The sequence below is a fragment of the Callorhinus ursinus genome, unplaced genomic scaffold (assembly GCF_003265705.2).
Source record: "Callorhinus ursinus isolate GAN/ISIS: 27379988/994484 unplaced genomic scaffold, GSC_fseal_2.0 scaffold1, whole genome shotgun sequence".
Classification (NCBI taxonomy): Eukaryota; Metazoa; Chordata; class Mammalia; order Carnivora; family Otariidae; genus Callorhinus; species Callorhinus ursinus.
The window spans coordinates 7933600-7958653 of NW_027397063.1; the positions used below are offsets into that span (position 1 = coordinate 7933600).

General features: G+C 40.5%; 3 protein-coding genes across 11 annotated transcripts in view; 1 reads left to right on the forward strand and 2 right to left on the reverse strand.

The window, feature by feature from the left end:
* The window catches only part of USP16 (ubiquitin specific peptidase 16), a 30379-nt gene extending 26564 nt beyond the window's left edge, over window positions 1-3815 (reverse strand). For 3 of the 7 annotated variants that reach the window (XM_025872394.2, XM_025872385.2, XM_025872363.2), the window contains exon 1: window positions 1041-1191. In XM_025872394.2, the coding sequence (XP_025728179.1) occupies window positions 1041-1059 (19 nt within the window). In that variant the 5' untranslated portion in view covers window positions 1060-1191. Of the gene's footprint in view, window positions 1-653; window positions 812-1040; window positions 1192-3683 lie in introns of those variants that run through there. The other 4 variants (XM_025872380.2, XM_073891415.1, XM_025872411.2 and 1 more) reach the window with 4 other exon arrangements.
* Window positions 3816-3976: 161 nt separating this feature from the next.
* Window positions 3977-15222, forward strand: RWDD2B (RWD domain containing 2B). Of its 3 annotated transcripts, XM_025872422.2 has the most exons (6): window positions 3979-4133; window positions 6812-6988; window positions 12761-12987; window positions 13077-13144; window positions 13265-13627; window positions 14233-15222. In XM_025872422.2, the coding sequence occupies exons 3-6, from the start codon at window positions 12781-12783 to the stop codon at window positions 14465-14467; spliced, it is 873 nt and encodes a 290-aa protein (XP_025728207.1). In that variant the 5' UTR covers window positions 3979-4133; window positions 6812-6988; window positions 12761-12780; the 3' UTR covers window positions 14468-15222. The 3 variants fall into 3 exon arrangements, with proteins under 3 accessions (XP_073747522.1, XP_025728207.1, XP_073747528.1); XM_073891421.1 differs by lacking the exon at window positions 6812-6988 and having other exon boundaries at window positions 3977-4133; XM_073891427.1 differs by lacking the exons at window positions 3979-4133; window positions 6812-6988 and adding an exon at window positions 8798-9876.
* A 1485-nt stretch (window positions 15223-16707) lies between these two features.
* LOC112824518 (cyclin-dependent kinases regulatory subunit 2) lies at window positions 16708-17318 on the reverse strand. Its single transcript, XM_025872435.2, has one exon. The coding sequence runs from the start codon at window positions 17237-17239 to the stop codon at window positions 17000-17002; it is 240 nt and encodes a 79-aa protein (XP_025728220.1). The 5' UTR covers window positions 17240-17318; the 3' UTR covers window positions 16708-16999.
* Between the last annotated feature and the right edge of the window lie 7736 nt (window positions 17319-25054).

The window sequence follows — 25054 nt, forward strand, 5'->3', positions numbered from 1 at the left end:
CCTAATGCATCTAATACAGTGTCAGTACATATAGAAATACTTCTCAAGAAATAGTGCTTGCTTTGAAACAGAAAAAGAGCATAGTATCTGAGACATAAAAGATTGATATAAGGTACAAAGGTAGGTACACCTAAGAATGAAGCAAAAAAGTTCCGCTGAAAAACAAAAAGGTAAAGAATGAAGAAGTATCCTGTAATGAAGCCAGCATAGCAAATCTGGTTTGAGGACTGCAGCAGCCCGGACTCCAAAGAAAAACTTGAAAGACTAATTGTTAACTACTTCAGGGAGAGGACAGTAGGGTTCACTTCAAAGCTGTGGAAGCGCTGCAAAAAATCTTTAGCAGCTATAAAGGGCATGAAATAAGTCTAGAGAAAAGAGTGGCGAGTACTCTCGCTAAAAAACCTCAATAAATCTATTAAGCTTTTCAGGTGAGTCTTGAGATGAGAGTCAGCTTCTCGGCCAAACTACTCTTTGCAGGACTCCACACAAAATTTAAATCAAGGCTGGGTCTTGCCGGTTCGCATACTAATCCAGTTCCCTTTCCTTCCCAGTCTTCCCATGCCTGCTCGATTCCATTAAAAATGGAAGCGTTTGGAAAACTTTGTCAGCAGATCCTAAATATGGCTTTCAAGTTCGGCGTAGATCTGACCTACCCTAGGTTCACTGAATCGGTGAGATGACAGATCTTGCTTTTCCTACTAACCACCACATGGACGCGGCAGCAAACCCAACCCCAACCTGTAGGGTGCTCCCGGCCGCGCGGCGCCCGCCACACCTCCCCTTCCAACTGCTCTGAACCCAAGGGGGAACGTTCGGGTCCAGGGTCGATCAGGGCGCCAGCACCGACAACTCATTGGCCAGCTCCTGGTACTGACAGGACATGAAGCCAATGAGAACGCGGTACCGGGCCGAGGCCGGGTAACGTGCGTAAGGAAGAGGAGCCTTCGAGAAGAGAACCAGGTCAAGGCAGGAAATTCGGGCTCTCGAAACGCAGGAAGTCATGCGAGCGGTGACTGCGAGTCAGTGGGAACAGAACTCACCCACGGCGACAGCGCCCATAACTGCATCCCCTAATGAGCCTGTGGGCTGGGCAGCCAGCTCCGTCTCCCTCCCGGTGACGGATAGAGAGCGACAGAGCCGAAGCCAGACTGACCCCTAGAAAGCAACAATTTCCGGTACTCGGCATTATGGGAGGTGGCTTAGCCCCAGGGGCCTGCGGCGCTGACGCTATTTCATTGGCGCTTGTGCGCGGTTCCCTCCGGAAGTTCAGATCCAGCCGCCTGGAAGAAATTGGCTGTCAGTTTTCCCCACTCTGGTGTAATTATGGGGTTGTTTAAATGTTTCGGAAGCATGAGTACCTGGTGGTGGTCAGAGTATTGGAATCTCCTGGATGGGTTACCTTACTCACATTACATCTAAAGGCTGGCTAGGAGGGTAAAATTTACATTTCACGCAGTTCTAATTCTGCCCAATAGCCTTCTAAATGTTGAGTACGTAAATTGTCTTGAACTAACCTTGCCCACGGAAGGTAAAATTTTCAAACATTTACTGTGTGTCCGTTAAAAATATGTAAGGGCCCAGTCCCCTGTGAAGTGAATTAAATGAACATAGGCTCGCTACCCTAGGGTTTAGTCTTCTACAGAAGACACAATAATAGCTTGGGAAAAAAAAGATGCAAGCGCCAGTAGAAACATAGGCAAGGAATATGAACAGGTAATTCACAACAAAAAGACAATTGGTCATAAGAGATAGGAAGAAATGTTCCTCATTAGTAATCAGATAAAGGTAGATTAAGTGGCATCCTAACCATTCAAACTGGCCAGAGTAGCAAGGATTACATTTAACTCTTTTGCTCTTTACTGCTGATAGAATTTTTTAAGCTTTCTTCACTCAGCACACACGCATTTTTTTTTTCTATTCTAAAACGCAGCCTTAGGGACATTGTACCACTTGCTTCCTCTGCCTAAAATGCTGCTCCCCATGATCTTCTGTGGTTGCTATTTTATTGTAATTCTGTTCACACCTTAAAAGTTACTTTCTCACAGAGAAATTGGGCAATCTAGGTTACATAGCCACCTGATCATTCACGTCACTTTATTTTTTGTCACTACGCAGCAAATTATCACTATCTAATATTTTCCCCTTATATTTACCTATATATTTCTTCCCCCCCAGCCCCCATACATACACAGAAACATGCAAATGTAAGCTCTTAGAGAGATGGGATATCTTTGTCTTGGTCGTGGCTATCTCTAGCATCCAGAGGTGTCTGGAACATAGTAAATGCTCAATAAATACTTATTGAAGGATAATCATTAGAAATGAAAAATTTTGCAAGAATGTTCATAGTAGCCTTACTCATTTTAGCCAGAAACTAGAAACAACCCATATTTTGAACAAAAGAATAGGAAAACTGTGGTATAGTCATAAAATGGGATTCTAAGCAATAAAAAGAAACTGTAAGGCACAAGCACATGGATCAATCTTAAAATATTATAGTGAAAGAAGACATACAAAAGTACCTACTATATAATTCCATGCATATGAACAGGCAAAACTAATTATGGCAGGAAAAAATCAGAACAGTGGTTGCCTCTTGGGGGTTCAGGTGGGGACTAACTGGGAAGGAGCATGAAGGAACTTTCTAGGATGCTAATAATGTTCTAATCTTAATAGGATTTGAGCTACACAGGTGTATGCATTTATCAAAACTCAGCAAATGTACATTTAAGATGTGCATTTCATTTTTACCTCAAAATAAAAAATCAAACATTTAATCTTAATGTTATGCATGCTGAAGTACTTAGGGAGAAGTATGCTAATGTCTGCAATTGCTTTGAAATGCATCAAAACAGATGGATTGATGAATAGATTAGACATATGACAAAGTTGGTAGAATAAAATGTTACGATAGTGTCTAGAATCATGATAGCACCAGTTTCTTAACCTCAGCACTATGGACAGTTTAAACCAGCAAATTCTTTGTTGTAGATGGATGTCTTCAGCATTGTAGAAAGTTGAGGAGCATCCCTAGACCCTATCCATTGGATGCCAGAAGCACCCTTCCAGTTGTGACAACTCAAAATGTCTTCAGTTATTACCAAATGTCCCCTGAGGAGCAAAATCGCCCCCTTTTTTTCTTCCCTGAGAGTCACTCCACTATTTCACTGTAAAATTCTCTCAACTTTACTGCATGCTTGAAATCTCTCATAAAAATTGGAAAAAGGGGGCACCTGCGTGGTTCAGTTGGTTAAGTGTCTGCCTTCAGTTAGGGTCATGATCCCAGGGTCGTGGGCTCCAGCTCCACATCGGGCTCCCTGCTCAGCGGGGAGCCTGCTTCTCCCTCTGCCTGCCGCTTCTCCCTCTGCCTGCCGCTTCCCCAGCTTGTGCTCTCTTTCTCTCTCAAATAAATAAATAAAATCTTAGAAAAAAGTTGGAGAAAAACATAGATTAAAAACATTAGATTGTGAAGGAAAAATCTAAATTACTCTCATGGTGGAGTCGCCTTCAAACTGTCCTTTTATTATCAGTGACAGATTTCTATTAAATAACAGTATTTCCTAAAGTCGCCACGACCACCATCCAGGCTCACCTCTCCCTAATGCCTTGCTATTTAGGGGCCAGAAGCATCCCTCTTGTGTGGGAAGATATCAGAAACCCAGAATAGGGAACCCCACTCCTACCTATTGAATCCCAAGCTACACATAACTGAACGATTCCTACGCATGTTTGAATTTGAGGAGCGTTACTTTAATGGACCATTCCTTGGCCCAGGAAACAGTGCCGTCTAAAACTTCTCCGTAACCCTGGCAGCAGCTGGGAAATGCCAATAGGGTGGAATTTGAACTTTGGGGCTGAGAAGCCCATAGCATTGCCAAGAATTCCAGCCGTTGAGCACCTGCCAGGACCAAACAGCCAGGACCAATGGGCTTCCGGGACCTCTGGCCCTGAGCGCGCGCATGCGCCAAGCGGAGAGGGCGTTGTCTCACTTCCCTATGCCGCCTCGCTGGAGTGGCTTGTAGGCTTCGGATTGCCTAGCACTGGACCGCTGAGGCTCCCTCCGGATGAGACCTGAGCTGTCCGCGCAGCCATAAAATCCAGGGTTTCAGCACCGAGGGGGTCCGTGGCTCCAGGTGAGTCTTCGGTCTACTGCTGCCCAAGTGAAACGGGAATTTCCTGTGTGGCAGAGGCCCGTTTCCGACTCCGGGAACTTGGCGACGCCGCGGCCCCGCCTCCCCGCGCGCTACACACTGCTCATTGGTTAGAGCCGGCTGTTCCTGACCCCGCCCGCAGTCGGGACCCTCCCTTCCCACACTCACCACCATCCCTAGGCCCAGGCAGTTGTTAGGGGCGATGGCGCCTGCGCACGAGGTATCGGTAGTGGCCTTCTGCAACTCGCCGGGGGTCAGGGCTTGTGCCTCCTGGACCCGCTCTCCTCTGTAAAATAAAAATCTGCGAGGAAAAAAAAAATGGTTCCACTTAGGAAACTCGGTTTTCATTCTACGTTCGTACAGAATTCACTGAAATCTTGAGTCCAAAAATTCTTTTCAAGGGTTTGGGTTTCTTTGCATTGAAATCTTATCTACGAAAATAATTGGACAAGTAAATAATATACCTGTAGCATCACTCCCATAGTTGTTCGCACACGGGTCGCTTGGCCCCAAACTTCTTTGCTGGCTCCATTTCATCTTCCAGACCTCCGAACTCAGTAGGACTTTCTCCCAATTTCACTCACTCAGTAAGTGACAAAACAAACATGCCTTTAAATATATGTTGGTTACTCCCAAAATACATCTCCAGCCGGATAGCTCATAAACTGCATAATTGTACATCCAGCTGTCTCCTAAACATCTCTATTGAGTAGATGTCTTAATAGGCACTTCATTACATAGTATTTCTAAAACTAGGCTTACAGTGTGCACCATCTTCCCTACCTAAATGCCAAATCCATCCTTCCAATCTCTTAATGCCTTGGATTCCTCTTACATATCACATATAATTTGTCAGTAAATCCTGTTGGTTCTACTCTCCATATGTCCAGAACTCGAAAGTTGCTCACCACCTGGACTACCACATCCTAATCCAAGCCACTGTCATCTCTCCCCGAGTCATTGTAGTACCTCCCTGGTCTTTCACGTTTCATCCTCATTCCCCTGCACATTTCACAGCATCAGATATGGGCCTCCCCATAAGTAAGTCAGACCCCTGCAATGGCCTTCCATATCAGACAGAATAAAATCTGAAGTCCTGGCCATGCCCTCTGAGTCCGAATATAAACTGCCCCACATTTCCTCTCTAATCTTGTCTCCAAAAATCTTGCTCCAGGCTTAGTCAGCTCCAGTACCTAGTCTAGCACTTCCCTTCCACAAGGCCTTTGAACTTGCTGTGTTCCTCTTGCCTAGGAAACACATTTTTTGTTGTGTTTTTTGAGATTTTTTGGTGATTTTTTTCATTGTTATAGTCGTAGTGCCAAGGACAATGCTTGACACACAATAGGTGCTCAAGACACATTTGTGGATGAATGATGAATAACAACAGCAACCACTTTTATAGTATTTACTCTGTTGCCAGGCACTGTTTGAAACACCTTCCACACATCATTTAATCCTCACAGCAACCTTATCATTCCCATTTTGGAGATGGGGAGACTGAGGCACAGAGAAAGTAAGCCACCTGCCTAAGGTCACACAGTTTTTAAGTGCATGTTGGCAGTCTAAGTAGCAGAGCACATATTTAAACCACTATGATGAAAATACAAAATAAATTCACTTCCTCTAATAACCATCTAATAATATCTAATAACTATCTAACCTCAACTTTAAAAAAAATACTAGAAAAGATATTAATGGAATTCCAGTGAGTTCAGGGATTTTGAATACTTACATGAATATTTTGTTTAATAACAGTAAATGCATAAGTTAGGATGTCAAATGAAAGTAGGATATAAAATTCTATGAAGTGACTGGTTAGTAAAGAAAACATAGATATACACTCAACTTTGAAATTTTAAAGAGACTGCTTAATGAAGGGACTGTTTACAGAGGTGTGGCCAGGCGTTACTGGCCCTAGGCCCGGACGATTTCCTGGAGCTGAGGAAGAAGGGCTGCCCACAAAAGCTGTGGTCTTAGGGCGTCATGGCCATTGTCAGAATGCCACCAAAACAGGAAAAGTGTGGTGAAGAAACACTCTGGCTTCTTTCTCCTCCCATCCTCCCCCTTCCTGCCAGAGCATTAGCTGAAACTAACCACAAGAAAGAAGAGTGGGGTGGTATAGGCTGCGGAGGTCAGTTTTTCAGCCTAGAGCGGGGAAAAGAAGGACCAAGAAGGTGTTTAGGGGACAAACAAGAAGTAACTAGCAGAAAATGGTCCAAATAATGAGCCCCTGAATTAGGCCTTTGTAGTCAAGGTTGTGAGGAAGGCACAGGCTCAGGTCTATACTGTTTTTCTTGTGCTTTCCTGCTTTACAGACCTTTCTTCTCTCCCCACGATGCTCCCTTCTCCACTTGTCTAAGTCTTAGCCTATCTTTAAGGCTCAAGTCAGGGTCACCTGACTGGCTCAGTTGGAAAAGCATGGAACTCTTGATCTCAGGGTCGTGAGTTCAAGCTCCACATTGGGTGTAGAGCTTACTTAAGTAAATAAAACTTAAAAAAAAATTGGAGAAAAGGTTCAACTCAGATCCTGTCTCCTTCCTTAAATCTTTCCTGATAGCCCATTTCATTGATCATGTACTCCTCTTAAACCCCACAATAATGCCTATACTAGTCATTTAACACTTAGCCTTTTTTATCTGCATTGTTCTGTATCTTACTAGATAATATGTACTGATCCTCAAACTAAATAGAAAGCTCCAGAAAGGAATGAAGGATGAAGCTCTAAATATAGTATTTATTAAATAAACAGTTACCCAAAGATGAGAAGGACTTCCATGAAGACGCCATTAACCAAGATAATGGTGTTTGATTTCACAGAGTAAATTCTCTTTGAGAAGGTAAGCCATATTTCCTTTGGAGCAATGGGACTGAGTTCTGTTTTTCTTTTCAGATGTGTAACTCCTTTTTTTCTGAATTCAGAAGCACTACATACGAATTCTAAAACTTCAAACAATATAGAAGCATACAAATTAGTCCTTCCCTTCTTCCTTCTACCCACATTTAACAAACTAATTTGGTGAATTCTCTTTCTGACTTTTTTCATGTATGTGTAATGATATAACAATGGATAATATCATACCTATTTATATTCTTCTACAATCTACTTTTTTTAGGTAATTGTATTATGAATATCAGTGTTAATATATATATTTTGATGGTCTCATAATATTCTGTTTAGATATATATTAACTAATCTATTGTTGAACATTTAGGTCATGTCTGATTTTTTTATTATAGATAATAAGCAGTGAACATCCTTATAAACACCTTTTTTATATACTGTCTGATTTTTTTCCTTAGATCGGCTTCATAGAATTAAATCAGCTTTCCTTATACTAACTTTTTCTTCTCTAACAATTACCAGATGTTAACCATCTTTGTGTGTGTGTGTGTGTGTGTGTGTGTGTGTGTGTGTGTGTGTTTGCACATGCATACTAATTCAATAAGTTAAAAATATTGTGTAGGGGGGACTTCCACTTTTGGAACAACAGAGTAGATGTGTCTTTCCTAATTTGTCCAGCTAAGTACAACTAAGGATCCCGGACACTATTTATAAAACAAACACAAAAGACTCTGAAAAGTGAAGGGGAATGCAGACCAACTAGGGACCTTGGGACCCAAGAAAGGACACAGTGGTGACTTTCTTGGTTATTCTTTTTTGCCTCAAATATCTGAGACTTGATTAAAGAAGCAGCAACCCAGAAATACCAAGGGTACAGACCAAACAAGTTGTAAAACCTCAAAAAACCCTGCTCTCTAGCTAAAGTACCAAGAAATGTGCAGCTGAGCAAGATGGAAAACATTTAGATAATAAATGCTCTATACCAGGCAAATACTAAAGAAAACACTGTGGCCTCTCCCTACCACACCAGCAAAGGGAGCCTAGATTCCAACTTCACTGAGCTGTAATAAGTACTTCAATGCCCACTCCTTGTCAGGATGTATCAAAAAAATCTGATTAGGGATCTAGGACTTTCCTCTCTGCCTGGTGATAATGAGGACCTTACCAGAGTTTAGTGTCAGACCCATGTCAGACCACATGGGGAGCCTGTACTTCCACTCTGATGCAGCAATAACAAGGCATCCCTCCTTCACCCTGCTGGAATGATGTCCAAGAAGTCTGGTGGGGAGTCCAACTTTCACCAACACCTAGCGTTAGCAAAGTGGCCCGTCAACATGGTGTTAGTGGAGGCCACATGGGTAACAGTAAGGAGGCTCTCCCACCCCTCCTGGGCATAAGCCCCCCTTTTTTTCTCCTTTCTGAAGCAGGATGTCAAAAAAAGTATCAGAAAAAGTATGCTAAAATGGAAGATTTGAGTAATATTCAGAGTCTTAGAATACCTAAAATGTCCAGATTTCAATAAAAAAAATCAATCATACCAAAAACAAGGAAAATCTCAAACTACATGAAAAAGATGATAAAATAGATGCCGATTCCAGGATGACAGAGTTATCTGACAAAGATTTTATTTTTTTAATTTTATTTTTAAGTAATCACTACACCCAGTGTGGGCCTTGAACTCATGACCCTGAGATCAGGAGTTGCATGCTTCCTACTGAGCCAGCCAGGTGCCCCTGACAAAGATTTTAAAACACATATCGTAGAGGCACCTGTCTGGCTCAGTCAGAGGAGCATGTGATTCTTGCTTACACATTGGGTGTAGAGATTACTTAAATAAATAAAACTTAAAAAAAAATACCTATCTTAAAAAATTTTCAGTGAGCAATTATAAACATACTTCAAGCAAATAAAAAATAACGGGTCCCAGTAAAGAAATAGAGGATGTGAAGAAGAATCAAATGGAAATGATAGAACTGAAAATGCAATAACCAAAATTAAAAACACAGAAGATAGACTCAACAACAGAAGAAAGGGGACAGAGGAAAGGATCGGTTAACTGGAAGATACAATAGAAATTATCCAGTCTGAACAGTGGAGAGAAATAGAGCAAAAATAAATGAACAGAGTTTTAAGAACGTATGGGACTATAACAAAAGATCTAACATGTCATTCCAGAAGGAGAAAGAGGGGGGGAGGGCAGAGCTGAAAAAAGTACTTGAAGAAATGATGGTTGAAATTTTCCCAAATTTGTCAAAAGGCATAAACAGATTCAAGAAATTAAATGAATGTCAAGCACAAAAAAACTCAAAGAAATTCATATAGAGACACATCATAGTCAACCCTATGAAAACTACAGAGAAAGAAAAGATCTTGAAGGCAAGCAAGAAATGAACCTTTGCTATAAGGTTCAAATAAGAGAGTATTTCTCATCAGAAACTATGGGGCCAAAATGAAGAGGAATGATATTTTTCAAGTGCTGAAAATAAAGAATTAACAACCCAGAATGTCATATCCAGTGAAAATATCGTTAGGAATGAAGGGGAAATCAAGACTTTCTAAACTTTATTTTATTTATTTATTTATTTTTGAGAGACAGAGCAAGCACAAGCAGGGGAGGGGCAGAGGGAAAAGCAGACTCCCCACTGAGCAGAAGCCCAATGCAGGACTCAGTCCAGGACCTTGGGATCATGACCTTATCCAAAGGCAGACGCTTAACTGACTGAGCCACCCAGGTGCCCCAAGAAATTCTAACATGAAGGAAGATTAAGAGAATTTGTCACCAGCAGACCTACCCTAAAAAAAAAAAAACGGCTCAAGGAAGTTCTTAAAATGGAAAAGAAACAATAAAGAAATTATCATGGAAGAAATACAGAGAAAGCAAAAGTATGGGCAAATAAAATGAACTTCCCTTCTCTTCTGTCTTAATTATATTTGATGGCTGAAGCAAAAATTATAACACTCTTGTGGTTCTAAATATATATAGAAGAAAATTTTAAGATCACTCTATTACAAATGCAGGAAGGTAAAGGTACATAAAGTTTCTATATGTCACTCAAACTGTTTAAATAAGACACTGGGAGACTGTGATGTTTTATATACGTGTGTGTAGAGTAACCACTAAAAGAGCTATAAAAAGAAATACGTGCAGAAACGTTACAGATTAACCAAAATGTGGAATTCCAAAATATTTTCTTTTTTTTTTTTTTAAAGATTTTATTTATTTATTAGAGAGAGAATGAGAGACAGCATGAGAGGGAGAAGAGTCAGAGGGAGAAGCAGACTCCCTGCTGAGCGGGGAGCCCGACGTGGGACTCGATCCCGGGACTCCAGGATCATGACCTGAGCCGAAGGCAGTCGCTTAACCAACTGAGCCACCCGGGCGCCCTCCAAAATATTTTCTACCTGCAAAAGGCAGGGAAAAGAAAACAAAGAAATGGAAAACATAGAAAAAAACAAAATGAAATAGGTACTTAAGACCAAACATATCAATAATCGTGTTAAATGTAAGTTTTCTAAATACAGTAATTAAAAGACAGAGATTGCCCCCCTACATACACAAACACAGAATTACCTGTTCTGAAATATCAATAGTGCCAAGATTGAGAAATCCTAAACTGGAGTCTAGTTAAGTCTAGACTCTAGACTTTAAACAAATTCATGTTTTCTACTGCACATTACACTGCTGCTTTCTAGGGTACCTGGTGCTATTTCCTGAGCCTGCCCGAAGTTCTGCAGCACCCCTACCCACCTGACCAAGCAGTTAATAGAGGGAAGGAAGCTGAAATATAAGTTAGTTATAATTCATTTACCCCTTTCACCTTCCAAACTTTTGTTGATAGCTTTTGTTATTTCCTTTCCCTTTGTCTTTGAGAATTTATCCTTTTATTCTCATTTTATTTTTTTTTTAAGATTTTATTTATTTATTTGACAGAGACACAGCGAGAGCAGGAACACAAGCAGGGGGAGTGGGAGAGAGAGAAGCAGGTCTCCTGCTGAGCAGGGAGCCTGATGTGGGACTCGATCCCAGGACCCTGGGATCATGACCTGAGCCGAAGGCAGACGCTTAACGACTGAGCCACCCAGGCGCCCCTTTTATTCTCATTTTAGTGGGGTCACAGAGAAAGGGAAATATTTATACAAGTGCTCAGCCTCCATGTTTTATCAGAAGTCCCTACACTTTTTCTTGCAAATGAAATTAATTTATCTAAAAAAAAATCCTATTTGATTAGCATCTTGGTGAACTTTATAACCCTGGAATGGTGAAGACTTTTCTAGCAAAGATTCAAAGTCCAGAAGCTTTGAAAGCAGAAATTGATGAATATGCCTACTTAAAAACTCATGAATGGTACACACAGACAAAAAAACACCATAAAAAGACTATGTATTAAGAATTTTTTTAAAGAGTTTGCAGGGGGCAGGGAACCTGGGTGGCTCCGTCCATTGGGTATCTGCCTTCAGCTCAGGTCATGGTCTCAGGGTCCTGGGATCAAGCTCCGAGTTGGGCTCCCTGCTCAGTGGGGAGTCTGCTTCTCCCTTTCCCTCTCCCTTTCCCCCCTCCCCCATCCGACTCATGTGCCCTCCCTCTCTCTCAAATAAATAAATAAATAAAATCTTTTGAAAAATTAATAAAAATAAAAGGTGAGGGGACTATGTAAAAACTTACATTTCAGTATGGCAACTTTTGGAAGGCAACCTGGCAATATCTACCAAAATCTAAAATGTTATACTTATTGACCCAACAAGCCACCTCTACAAACTTATCCTTGAGAATACAGTATTAACAGTTTGCCAAACTGTATCTATAAAAAGAACTTCTATTAAAGAAATGTTCATAATAGCAAAAGTATGGAAACAACCCAACTGCCCATCAATAGGCAAAGAATGCAATAAATTATGACATATCAACAAGATTCAGTATGACAGTCAACCACTAGAAAGAATGAGATAGATCACTATGTACTGACAGTGAATATGTCTTTGACATATATTTGGAGGGGAAGAAGTGGAGAAAAAAGATATGTTTATATGATCCCTATGGATACATTTTGATTATGTATCTCACTCTTTACATATCCTTAAACATTATACCACCATATATTTTCCATTTATGTATGTCTCTAATTCCTAAAATATTTTCTGTTTCTGTAACACCAAAACTCTTCACCTTGGATGGGAGATTTAGGCAGGTAGGGGAAGAAATCACCAGCTGAAGCTATATCTTCATTTTTTAACCTTCTACCACTTGAATTTTATAACCTAGTACTTTTTTTTTTTTTAATGTTAACAGAGGGTACTTGAGCTGTGACGTTGTTAGCTTATTTTCTCTTCTTCACATTCTGCTTTTTAAAAACTAATAAACACTAATATTAAGAGAAAAATATTAACCATCCACAAAACTAACTCTGTTACTTATTCTGTTCATTCTAGGTTTCCAAAGTAACCAGTCATATAGCCTCTCTCCTGGCTTTTATCATTGATAGGGCTTTTGACTATGTAATTAGTTTACTTAAGTGAAATTGTTCACTGTGGTAGCTCAAGATTCCAGGTCAACTATCCAGACACAGAGGAATTTGATGCCTGGTTATTATTAGAGTTTTATGGCTTTCACTGGGTTGGCCCATAGTTTGGATCCTTAGTATATTACATCTGTTTAAATTTCACATTTTATGAAGAAATCGAACACACTTTCAATAAGGACCTATATTGATCTATTGAATTCTCCCAAAATTGCATTTGTAAATTATTTCTCTTATCCTTACCTCCTTAGAAATTTACAGATATCCAAAAATGATTGAGATTGAACAGGCAGAGGCCCAGCTCTCTGAGTTAGACCTGCTAGCCAGTATGTTCCCTGGTGAGAACGAGCTCATTGTGAATGACCAGCTGGCTTTAGCAGAACTGAAAGATTGTATTGAAAAGAGGACGATGGAGGGACGATCTTCGAAAGTTTACTTTACTATCAATGTGAACCTGGATGTATCTGAGGAAGCAATGGTAATTCAGTTTGCTTTTTGAAGAACTGAAAGCCTGTCAAGAATTAAAACACCACTTAGGGCATTTTCTTCTTCTGTTTTTTTAATCAGGTGATGTTTTCTCTGGCTTGTATTCTTCCCTTTAAATACCCTGAAGTTCTGCCTGAAATTATTGTCAGGTATGTTACAGGAATTGGCCAACATCAAAGGTTAAAATTAACCTGAGAATAAAAGCAATGCTTAAGTTTTCTATTCCAAAAAATTGATTTAATTTTTATATTCCATATCTTTTCCATCAGATCAGTATCACTTAGTAGATCCCAGCAGACTCAGCTAAACACAGATCTGACCGAATACCTGCAAAAGAATTGTCTCGGAGATGTCTGTATATTGAATGCCACAGAATGGGTTAGAGAACATGCTTCTGGCTATATCAGCAGAGACACCACACCTTCCCCTGCTCCAGGAAGTACATTCCAGCCAGTTGATCTCATTCTCACAAGACTGTGGATCTACAGCCATCACATCTACAACAAGTGTAAAAGAAAGAATATTCTAGAGTGGGCAAAGGAGCTTTCCCTATCTGGATTTAGCATGCCAGGGAAACCTGGTGTTGTTTGTGTGGAAGGCCCACAAAGTGCCTGTGAAGAATTCTGGTCAAGGTTTGCTTTCACAAATGTTGTATGCTGTGTCAATAATTTTAGTAGTAAACAAGATACTAGAGATGTGGAAATTAGTATGTCCCTGGGGTTGTACCTTAGGGGATTCGGTCTCAAGTCAGTGGATAAACCAGAACTCACATATGATCAGCGTCACCCCCTTCCCTGACATGGTGCACATAGATGTTCTGTATATAGCTGTTTAATTGAGCCCTGTCCAAGATGTTATGATCCCCTCCATTTCCATGGATCGGATTCTTCTTAGTGATGTGATAAGCTGTGCGTACCCTGTGAAACAAACGGGTTTCTAATCTTCTCATTTCTGTACTGACATCCTGAATAAGTTTCTAAGAAGTCCCTTTGGGAGTTTGAGATACAGTAATTTCCACATTTCTAAAATGTTGATATGAGGCAGTAGCAATAAATGAGTTTGGAGATAGGATCATGACCAGCATCATATTGAATTAAAATAAATCCCTGTGAGATAAAAGTAAATTTCTTTACTTCTGGGAAAAGGCATTGAAAAGTCTGTTTTATAACTTCTATTTTCAATGCTCTAGAAGACAAAACACATTTTCAAAATGTCTACTTTGAAAATTTCTTTTCAGACTCAGAAAATTAAACTGGAAGAGAATTTTAATTCGCCATCGAGAAGACATTCCTTTTGATGGTACAAATGACAAAATAGAAAGACGAAGAAAATTTTCAGGTTTTGAAGAAAAAGTGTTCAATGTTAATGGAGCCAGAGGAAACCATATGGACTTTGGTCAGCTGTATCAGTTTTTAAATGCCAAAGGATGTGCGGATGTTTTCCAGATGTTCTTTGGTGTGGAAGGACAGTGACTGGGCAAAGGAGTATTGAAAGAGTTTTGTCACTGTTGGCCTTTTGATTTTTCCCCCAATCTTTCTTGAAAGATGAAGTAATTTGGGGCGCCTGGGTGGCTTAGTCGGTTAAGCATCTGACTTTGGCTCAGGTCATAATCTCCAGGTCCTGGGATGGCGCACTGCTGTCAGGCTTCTGCTCCCTCTGTCCCTCCCCCCACTCATGTGCTCTCTTTCAATCTCTCCCTCTCAAATGAATAAATAAAATCTTTTAAAAATAAATAAATTTAAAAAATAAAAATGTATTTAAGATATCAAAAGAGAGAAGAAGAAGTCAGATGGTCCTGCCTGCACTGTATACTGTAAAAGACACAATAAAAGCTATAAGAGGGGAGGGGTGCCTGGGTGGCTCAGTCATTAAGCGTCTGCCTTTGGCTCAGGTCACGATCCCAGGGTCCTGGGATCGAGCCCCGCATCAGGCTCTCTGCTCTTTGGGAAGCCTGCTTCTCCCTCTCCCACTGCCCCTGCTTGTGTTCCCTCTCTCACTATGTCTCTGTCAAATAAATAAAATCTTAAAAAAAAAAAAAAGCTATAAGAGGGGAGCCTGAGTGGCTCAGTCTGTTAAGCGTCCAACTCTTGATTGTGGCTCAGGTCATAGTCTCACAGTGGTGGGATCCCGTCTCAGCGGGCTCTGAGCTTGGCAACGAGTCTGCTTGGGATTCCCTCTCTCCCTCTCCATCTGTCCCTCCTCTCTCTCTCAAATAAATAAATCTAAAAAAAAACTATAAGCGGGCGCCTGGGTGGCTCAGTTGGTTAAGCGACTGCCTTCAGCTCAGGTCATGATCCTGGAGTCCCGGGATCGAGTGCCGCATCGGGCTCCCTGCTCAGCGGGGAGTCTGCTTCTCCCTCTGACCCTCTTCCCTCTCATTCTCTCTATCTCTCATTCTCCCTCTCGCAAATAAATAAATAAAATCTTTAAAAAAAATAAAAATAAATAAAAATAAAATAAAAATAAAAAAAACTATAAGAAACTGTAGTTAAGGACCCCTGGGTGGCTCAGTCTGTTAAGCATCTGCCTTCAGCTCAGGTCATGATCCCAAGGTCCCGGTATCAAGCCCCACATCTCTCTCTGCCCACACCCCCCCAGCTTGTGTTCTCTCTTGCTCACTCTCAAATAAATAAAATGTTTAAAAAAAGGAAAAGAAACCAGTTGAATGTTAGGAAACATAGCTTTCGGGCGCCTGGGTGGCTCAGTTGGTTAGGCAACTGCCTTCGGCTCAGGTCATGATCCCGGAGTCCCGGGATCCAGTCCCGCTTCGGGCTCCCTGCTCAGCAGCGAGTCTGCTTCTCCCTCTGACCTTCTCCCCTCTCATGCTGTTTCTCTCTCTCTCTCTCTCAAATAAATAAATAAAACCTTTAAAAAAAAAAAAGGAAACATAGCTTTCTGAGATTATTACCAATGATTACATATTTGATATATAAACATCCCTGTTAGGTAAAATTGACCAGTATGATTGCACATACATTTATTCCACAATGACAATCTGTCAATGTATTAATTTGATATATATCTTGAACTGTAATCATCTACAAAGAAATAATAATAAATTCTGAAAAGAAACTATTAGTCCCAAATCAAACTATGGTTAAAAATTAAAAGGATTATTAGAAAACAAAAGTATGGGCAGGAAACAGTGGTCATATGTCCACTTTTATTTGTAAAAGTAATTCCTGTATAAACTTTTTTTAAAGATTTTATTTATTTGAGAGAGAGAGAGAGCGCGCGTGCACCAGCAGGGGGGAGGGGCAGAGGGAGAGGCCGACTCCCTGCTGAGCAGGGAGCCCAATGTGGGACTCCAGGATCATGACCGGAGTCAAAGGCAGATGCTTAACCAACTGAGCCACCCAGGTGCCCCAAACACAACTTAAGTAAAATTTTTAAAAATATTGTAAATTGGGGGCGCCTGGGTGGCTCAGTCGTTGGGCGTCTGCCTTCCGCTCAGGTCATGATCCGGGGTCCTGGGATCGAGCCCCGCATTGGGCTCCCTGCTCAGCGGGAGGCCTGCTTCTCTCTCCTCCACTCTCCCTGTCTGTGTTCCCTCTTGCTGTGTCTCTCTGTGTCAAATAAATAAAATCTTTAAATAAGTATATATTGTAAATTGTAAAATTAATCCCATAAATCCAAACTAGTTGAACTTGGACTAACAAAGTCAAAAGCCACTGTTGTCATTTGCACGTTAATTTGATAAACTGAATTTTATTTTATTTTTTTTTAAATGCAACATACAAACTTTATTTAACAAAAGCAACAGGTAAAGTCAAACAGGCACTTATATTAAGAGAAAAACCAACTAGAAGAAATTTTATCTTAAACACCTTACAGTAACCTATTTGCAGTTGCATTTACTGAGCTCTGTTGCTGTGAAGAATACAGCTCATGCACAGGTATGGATCAACAATTTGTACATTTTTCAAGTATTCACTGAATACTACCTTATATACACATATACATTAAATTTGAAAAAGATTTAATTGACGATCCCCAGATAGACTTCATTTTTGTTGCTCTTTTGGAAGAGGTCGTCTAAAGAGAAGAATATGTGGTTCTGGCTCATGAATCATGTAATGAACCCAGCCTAGACTCTGTTGGACACCAAGTCTCCTCCACTCCTCTTCAGACATCAGATGGGTTTTCGGGACTTGTTTGGAAAGTTCTCTGGGTAACATGACATGCCGGTACTCGTAGTGCTCGTCGAAGTACTTGTCCGAGTAGTAGATCTGCTTGTGGGCCATCCTGCGGGCGGGCGGGAGCGACGGGGCGCAAGGAGCGGGCGCGGCGGGCCACACGTCCGGGCCTGGCCAGAGCAACGGCTCGACTCTTGATAAACTGAATTTTAAAACAAAATTGCATCTGCTGTGCAGAACTGATGATCACTTTGAGCACTAATATAAAAACTGTTACACAGGTTGTTTTTTTTTTAGAAAGCTATATAATAAGATATTAGAGAAACCCAACAGAATATATCGTTTGTGGACCTCCATAAAGACTGCAAGGCAGCTACGAGTTTATGGCATTTAAGGACTGATGCTCTTGGTACTTCCCTACCCCCTGCCACGATTACAACTATTTAGAACCATCTGAGCCCATAAAAATTCCGCAAAGGGGCACTGTGAGCCTTCTGGTTAAGCACAATTTAGCAATCTGCTCCCATCAGGACGGGGGAGGGATGTAGGCCTTAATATCTTTTGCCATCCCCCCGCCCCCATCAAAGGCAGAACCCTTCAAGGAGCAGAGCAGCGATAGGGAAGATTTCAGCTCAGCATGAAAGGGGAGTGACCGGCTACCTGCTGACACCAGCTCCCCAGAAGCTTTCAAGTGCTCCGGAGCTTTGACTGACGCTTTGGCCTTCCCCAGCCCCCGCAGCTTGAGCGCACGCTAGGGCTCCCACCGGGCGCAGCTGGGAGGGACCTAACGAGGCTTAGCGCAGGTAGCCACCGACTAGCCCTGGAACTACTAGCCCGGGTTGGGGGCGTTGTGAATATGGGAGCAGGTGGGCAGAGGCTTTTGACCCGGGGCTCTAGCCCTAGACTGCGGACTTGCCCTTCAAGTAGGGATCTCTCAGCTGGACGGGTGTGGCTGTGCTGCTGGATGGCCTTTTTCTTTTTTTTTTTTTTAACTGCTCATTATCTTCTGGGGAAAAGGCCTCGATGTGCATTCTTTTGGGATTTCCCAGATGCTGCTATAGCGGGAGAATTGGTGGAATTCTGCTCCCTGAAGTTCTGGTGGTGCAGTCCAGGACCGCGTGTCTCCAGATTTTAACCAGGGAGTTATCTAAATGGAGGCTTATTTTTTCCTTCCCGGGGCATTTGGCGTTTTGGATTTTGTGAATCTCTTCTTTCTCCACCCACCCCCATACGTATGTAATACATTTTTATTAGAAAAGATGATTATTATAGGAAATGTAGAACTAACTGGATTTAAAACCCACCCACAAATCCACCCCTAAGAAGATAATATTAAATTTTGGTTTTACGTTTTATTTTCTAGTATATTATTTTTACTTATGGGTATATGTGATATTAAGTGATATGTGATATTCAGTTGAACGAATGCAGCATTATAGTTAGTTCTGGAAATTCTTACTCATTTCAGTTTTGTTATTAAAGATATCAAGTACCTGTATTTGTCCTAAGAGTCCTTTTTATGAATCTCCTTGAAAATTAAACACTGTTCACAAGAGGAACAAAACTATAAATGACAAAAGACTCAAAAATAGACATGACATGATTAAAGATCTGATGAGAGTTCATTATAATGTAGCTGACAAGGAAATCTGGTTATTTCTCTGACACACAACACCTCAATAATCAGAATATTGAGTGATGACCTTATACCAGAAGGTAACATACCAAATAAACATGCCTAATTGGTCAAAGAGACTTCATTTATGATTTAAATCTTGGGGAAGTTTGTTAAAACCTTAGAAAGTTTTAAAGCACTGGCCTAAGTAGGATTATAGATCGTTAAAGACCTGATAAAGACAAAACATAGACACTGGTTTTCCAGGCAGACAAAAGAAAAAAACCCTTTGTTTACATTTTTCTTACCAAGAGCAGACCAACAATCTAAGAAAATTTAGTGTTTTTAAGAGAAAGAAAGCACGATTTCAATCTTATACAAGTGTACTTCTAAAATCCACTCATTTTGGGGCACCTGGGTGGCTCAGTTGGTTAAGCGACTGCCTTCGGCTCAGGTCGTGATCCCAGGGTCCTGGAATCGAGCCCTGCATCTGGCCCCTTGCTCAGCAGAGAGCCTGCTTCTCTCTTTCCCTCTGCCTGCCTGCCACTCCCCCTGCTTGTGCTCTCTCTCCCTCTTTCTCTCTGTGTCAAATAAATAAATAAAATCTTTTAAATAAATAAATACATAATACATACATACATACATAAAATCCATTCATTTCAGCTTTAGTCCACCCTGATGGCATATAAAATTCCTTTACAAAGATTTCCTTTCACAAACCTTCTACAGCTTTCTTTTGCATTCAGATTTTGTCTCAAGCCATTTTTCACCAAACAACTGGTATCATTTTAAGACAAAATTTCTTTCTTTTACCTTCAACAAAAATGTATTTCCATTCATTATATCTTTTATTAAGATTGATTTTATTTATTTATTTACTAGAGAGAGAGAGAAAGAGAGAGCATGACTGGGGAGAGAGGTAGAGGGATAGGGAGAAGCAGACTCCCTGCTGATCAGGGAGCCTGATGTGGAGTTCAATCCCAAGACCCTGAGATCATGACCTAAGCTGAAAGCAGACACCTGACTGACCGAGCCACCCAGGCACCCCCTTATATCTTTCTTATATATCTCCTACTTCCCACACGTAGAGTTGCTTCCCTTATTTTCATCAGTTTTAATTACATTTAGCAGAATTTTAACTCTTAGAAAACTAAGCCTCCAGTGAAAACTAAGTAGTAACCAATTGTGAACCGTTACACCAGAATTCTTTCAATGGCAAATTTATGAATCAATTAAGCACAAAGCATGCTTACCAACAAACTCAAATATCCTCAATTTCTCTGCAATAAGAAGCCAACAAACCTACATTCACTAATCAATGCTTTAGCACTCCTTTCTATTTAGAAAAGACCTAGATACCCAATGAGTTCAATCCCAAACATCATCCAAGCAAAACTTTAGTTTTAGGCTACCAAAGACTATCTTAGCAATTACCCATGAAAACCTTGAGACGAACAAAATTAACCATTATTTTAAGTCATCTTTTTGCTGACAAATTGCAACAGAGATAACACAAGCTTATTTGACCTTGAGTAAACCTTGGTAGAATAAAAAGTTTCATATTTAATGCTGAGAACTCACATGTCTATCTTAATTAAACCAACAAACTTAAATTAGTTTAAATACCAAATTATGTTCCATGTGGGTCCACTTAAGAGTCAATTTGTTTCCCATCGTTAATTTTTATCTGGGGCACCAGTGTGGAAATCTGAAGTGGGCAGGGTTAGGTCTAACACGGTGCTCTTTGCTCCTTGACAGCGAGGATAGGAGGAGTCAATGGTGCCAGAGGCACCGAGGATGGTATAGGAGACAGTGATGCAGGCTGCATCGAAGGTGGTGCAGAAACGGGGAGGGGGAGGGGAAGGCAGAAGAGTTGAGGTGCTACCAGGAAGGCTGGAGGCAGATGAGAGTCCAGAGGGCAAAGAAAGAGGTCTCTTGGTCTTAAAGCTCATCCACTTGGACAGATGAAAAGACAGGTTGAAATGATGGCTGAAACCAAGTTTGCACTGCAGTTCAGACTCTAGATGAGAAGATTCAGCCCCACACTAGGCACCAAAATGATGTGGTTCGGAGTGGTGGGGTTCAGAGCCCATGGTCAAGAAAGAATTCTTGAGACACCTTTGGTGCAAAATGGTGGCTTAAAGCACAGGGACAGGACCCGTGGGCAGAAAGAGCTGCTGCCTGGGGTTGTGAGGGGTGACGGATTATATAAGATTTTCTATCCTATGGAAGGTGAGGGTGATGTTAGGGCTCCAGGCAATTGGGTCTATAGGTTCCTGGAGATTGCTTTTCTTCTTGTAAATCATTAAGACAGTTGCAAACTAATGGAGACTCATGTCCTACATGACTGTGATCTCTATCAGTTAACCACTTGTTTTTTCCTTTCCTTTGTTCTTAGGCAGCCAGTAGTGCCTGAGGAATGTCACACATATGCCCCGGGGTGTGGGAAGGGGGGGTTGCAATTTTTGTGCTTCAGTCTTATGCTTTGCCCTCAACTTGCCTTTTGCTCCCTAATCAAAGAGATCGTAACCTTTTTTGGTTTTTGTTCTGTTCTGTTTTCGGTTTTGTTTTCCAATCATCAAAGCTACTATGAGCATCCATTATGTCCTCATGTTAGATTTCCAAAAGTGGAAAGTCACTCTTAACCCCTGGATTTCTCTTGTCAAATTGCACTTATGAAGGGTTAAGAAATGAATATTGCAATTCTGAAAATTCCTTTTCTCTGGATTTTAATCATTATTATTATTTTGTCTTTTTTTTAGATGAAAAATCTACATTTTATGTTATCTTCATTTGACTTTTAGAGTGGGTCAATTATATTTCCTTTGTGGTAAATGCCTATTTATGCTTTACTTATTTTTACTTAAATGGGCAGCCTTAAAATATTTATTTGTAAGCATTTTTTTAACAACAAGCACATTAACCCCTAGGTAATGTTGCAGATTTTCCTGTTTGTCTATTTGTTTTTTCTGACATAGGGAAAAAAACATTTTAATTTAATGTATTTAAATCCATCAATAGTTTTCTTTTTTTTTTTTTTTTGGAGTATCAACTGGGAAGGCTTTCTGTTGGTTCGAAACCTTGGAAGCTTTCCAGGTATAATCTGAGAGGCCACACCTCCCCCCTCTACTGGGAGGGCAAGGAGGGAAGGAAGAGGCATGCCACTCCGGAGTACTAGGTGGCATGTGGTTTTTGTTTGTTTTCTTTTGTTTTCTTTTACAGGAGACTCATAGGGGAAAATAAAGATGATTTTGAAACAAGGTGTTTTTTGCCTTAGCCTTAAGCTGTTTCCCCTTACAGTTGAAATATGCCAGGAGTCTGTTATTCTGAAGTAAGAAAAGAAGAAATCCTTTCCTCCTAAAATCTTATAAAGGTCCTTCTGTTCAGTCCAATTTGCCAACCTAGGTCACTTACCCATCCATGGACCAAGTTGACTTCCAACTTCTGTGTTTTGGACTGATTGGATGCTTTGTCCTGAAACTAAAAATGAGTTTCTCTCTTCTAGAATCATGAGTATAGGTGTATACCTGAACAAAATTTGCCCATTGAGTGGCAAAACTAGAGGGAGTCATCTTTGGTGGAAATTTGTTTATTGTGAAACTTAAGAATACGCTAATATTTTGACTATTTGCCTTTTGATCTCAAAACTTGAATTTTTGTTGCTTCAGGGAGGTAGTCATATTTCTTTGTTGCCTTTTTAAACTATATTATGGTAATTTGGAATACATTTTCAACAACTTTCTATTAAAGATGATAATATATTTTAAGCAGAATAACAGAAAAAATAAGCTTTATTTTTTAAAGGAACAATCAAGTGAGTACAAAAAGAAGATGCCGGGGCACCTGGGTGGATCAGTCGGTTAGGCATCTGCCTTCAGCTTGAGTCATGATCTCAGGGTCCTGGGGTCGAGCCCTGAATCAGGCTCCTTGCTCAGCGGGGAACCTGCTTCTCCCTCTCCCTCTGGCTGCCACTCCCCCTGATTGTGCTCTCTCTCTCTCTCTCTGTCAAATAAATAAACATTTTTTAAAAATTGATTTAGTATGATTTTTATTCTGTGTGTGTTGACCATGAAGATAATGCAAGCAGAATAAATCCACTATTTCAGTGTTACAAAACGTAAGATCAAAGACCAATAATCAAGAAAGTCTACTATCTAAAATTCATTAATTGTATGATCAGAATGTTTAATAAATCTGACCTAGATAAACAAATAATTGGGATATACAATACCAAAATATCATATTCTTAACTTTTTAATGCATTTACTTAGGCTTAGTAGAAATACACCCAGGGTTTTATCTTCTTTCTAGATTTTAGCAATTTTTTTCAAATATTCATCCAGTGTTAGGCCTTTTAGTATTATAAACAGTCTTAGAAGACATGCAGCTTTCTCCTATTAGCCCTATCTTACTTCCATACCAGGTATTGTGACATACTAATTACCTTATAGCTTGAGATGTTGACCCCTGGTAGGTGGCAGTTTTGATAAACAAAGGGAACTTACATAGGAGGCTTTCTTGGGTGGCAGCAAGATGAATGAATCCCCACACCGGCCCACCAAATCTTAAAAGTTTATATAAAGAGGTTTTAACTAGGTTCAGTCACATATACTGTTCAGGTGTTCTTTTTTTTTTTTTTTTTTTTAAAGATTTTATTTATTTGAGAGAGCGAGAATGAGAGAGAGAGAGAGCACATGAGAGGGGGGAGGGTCAGAGGGAGAAGCAGACTCCCCGCTTAGCAGGGAGCCCGATGTGGGACTCGATCCCGGGACTCCAGGATCATGACCTGAGCTGAAGGCAGTCGCTTAACCAACTGAGCCACCCAGGCACCCTGTTCAGGTGTTCTTAACACCACATCATTACCTCAAGGCTGAATCAGTCTCTGGAGGAGCAAGAAAGGCAAATGGAACCCACATTTCAAGGGAGGGGGGCAGAGGGGTGGTGAGGAGCCCCCCCACTACCTGGGTCCAGCTCATGGGTCAACCAGCAGTTCTTTTCCATGACCTTCCCCAACACTTTCCAAACTCCAGGATAATTGTAAAATATATCTATTTATATAACCTTGTAATTTCGTTTGTTTTAAAAATCTTGTGAAAGGAGTGCCTGGCTGGCTCAGTCAGTAGAACATCTGGCTTGATCTTGGGGTTGTGAGTTCAAGCCGCATGTTGGGTGTAGAGATTACTTTTAAAAAATCTTGTGAAAATGATATGCAACATTCATCCTATTTATCTATGAATATTTACCTTGTACAAAAAGGTAAAAAGAATAAAACAATTAACAGTCATAATCTTGCAACCCTGTTAGAGAAATAAAACTTTACCAGTATAGTTGAACTCTGCTTGAGTACTTTTGTTTATTACAACAATCCTTGGCAGATTAACCCCTACCCTGAAAGTATTTATCATTCCTATAAATTTCTTTGTACTTTTATGACATATGTGTCTATCTCTATGCAACATCTTATGGCTTCATTTTTAATGTTCAGTCATCAGCAATTCATTTGAGTGCTGCATGAAATAGGCATTTAAATTATTTTCTCAAAAAGTAACCAGTTGTTCCAATGATATTTGTTGGACAATCCATGTTCTTCAGACGTTTGAGATGCTACTCTTATCAGAGCCTGAAGGCGGGCTTCTGGATGTGCCTTTCTATTTCACTATTTATTCCTAAACAACGCTGTTTGGATTGTTATGGCAATATCTCACACTTTAAAGTTTGTTAGATGAATCATTTTTTTCTGTTTGCTTTTCAAAATATTTGTAGGTATTCTTCATGTGTATCCTTTCAAATGAGTTTTTGAGATAGTTTTGTGATACTTAAAAACAAAATCTTGGGGCACCTGGGTGGCTCAGTCAGTTAAGCCTCTGCCTTTGGCTCAGGGCATGGTCCTGGAGTCCTGGGACCACGCCCTGCGTTTGGAGTCAGCCTGCTTCTCCCTCTCCCTCTGCCCCTCCCCACTCATGCTCTCTCATTCTTTCTCAAATAAATAAAAGCTTTAAAACATCTTACCAGGAATTTGATTGGGAATACATTAGATTTACATGCATAGTTTTTGAGGTTGACACCTTTTAACTTTTGTGATTTTTTTCATCATCTATTTATGACTCTGATTACATTTTTGTAGCCTTTTTCCTCTTGGTACTGCTCTTATATACTATTCTTAAATTTTTAAAGTATTTTGGATTTATTTATTTATTTTTCATTTTTTTAAATATTTTATTTATTTATTTGACAGAGAGAGACACAGCGAGAGAGGGAACACAAAGCAGGGGGAGTGGGAGAGGGAGAAGCAGGCTTCCCACTGAGCA

Excerpts from the sequence above, each read along its gene's own strand:
- LOC112824518 (XM_025872435.2), bottom strand. The coding sequence starts at position 17,239 with ATGGCCCACAAGCAGATCTACTACTCGGACAAGTACTTCGACGAGCAC.
- RWDD2B (XM_073891421.1), top strand. The coding sequence starts at position 12,781 with ATGATTGAGATTGAACAGGCAGAGGCCCAGCTCTCTGAGTTAGACCTG. Across the intron at positions 12,988-13,076 it reads ATGTATCTGAGGAAGCAATG|GTGATGTTTTCTCTGGCTTG; the intron begins GTAATTCAGTTT and ends TTTTTTAATCAG. Across the intron at positions 13,628-14,232 it reads TGTGAAGAATTCTGGTCAAG|ACTCAGAAAATTAAACTGGA; the intron begins GTTTGCTTTCAC and ends ATTTCTTTTCAG.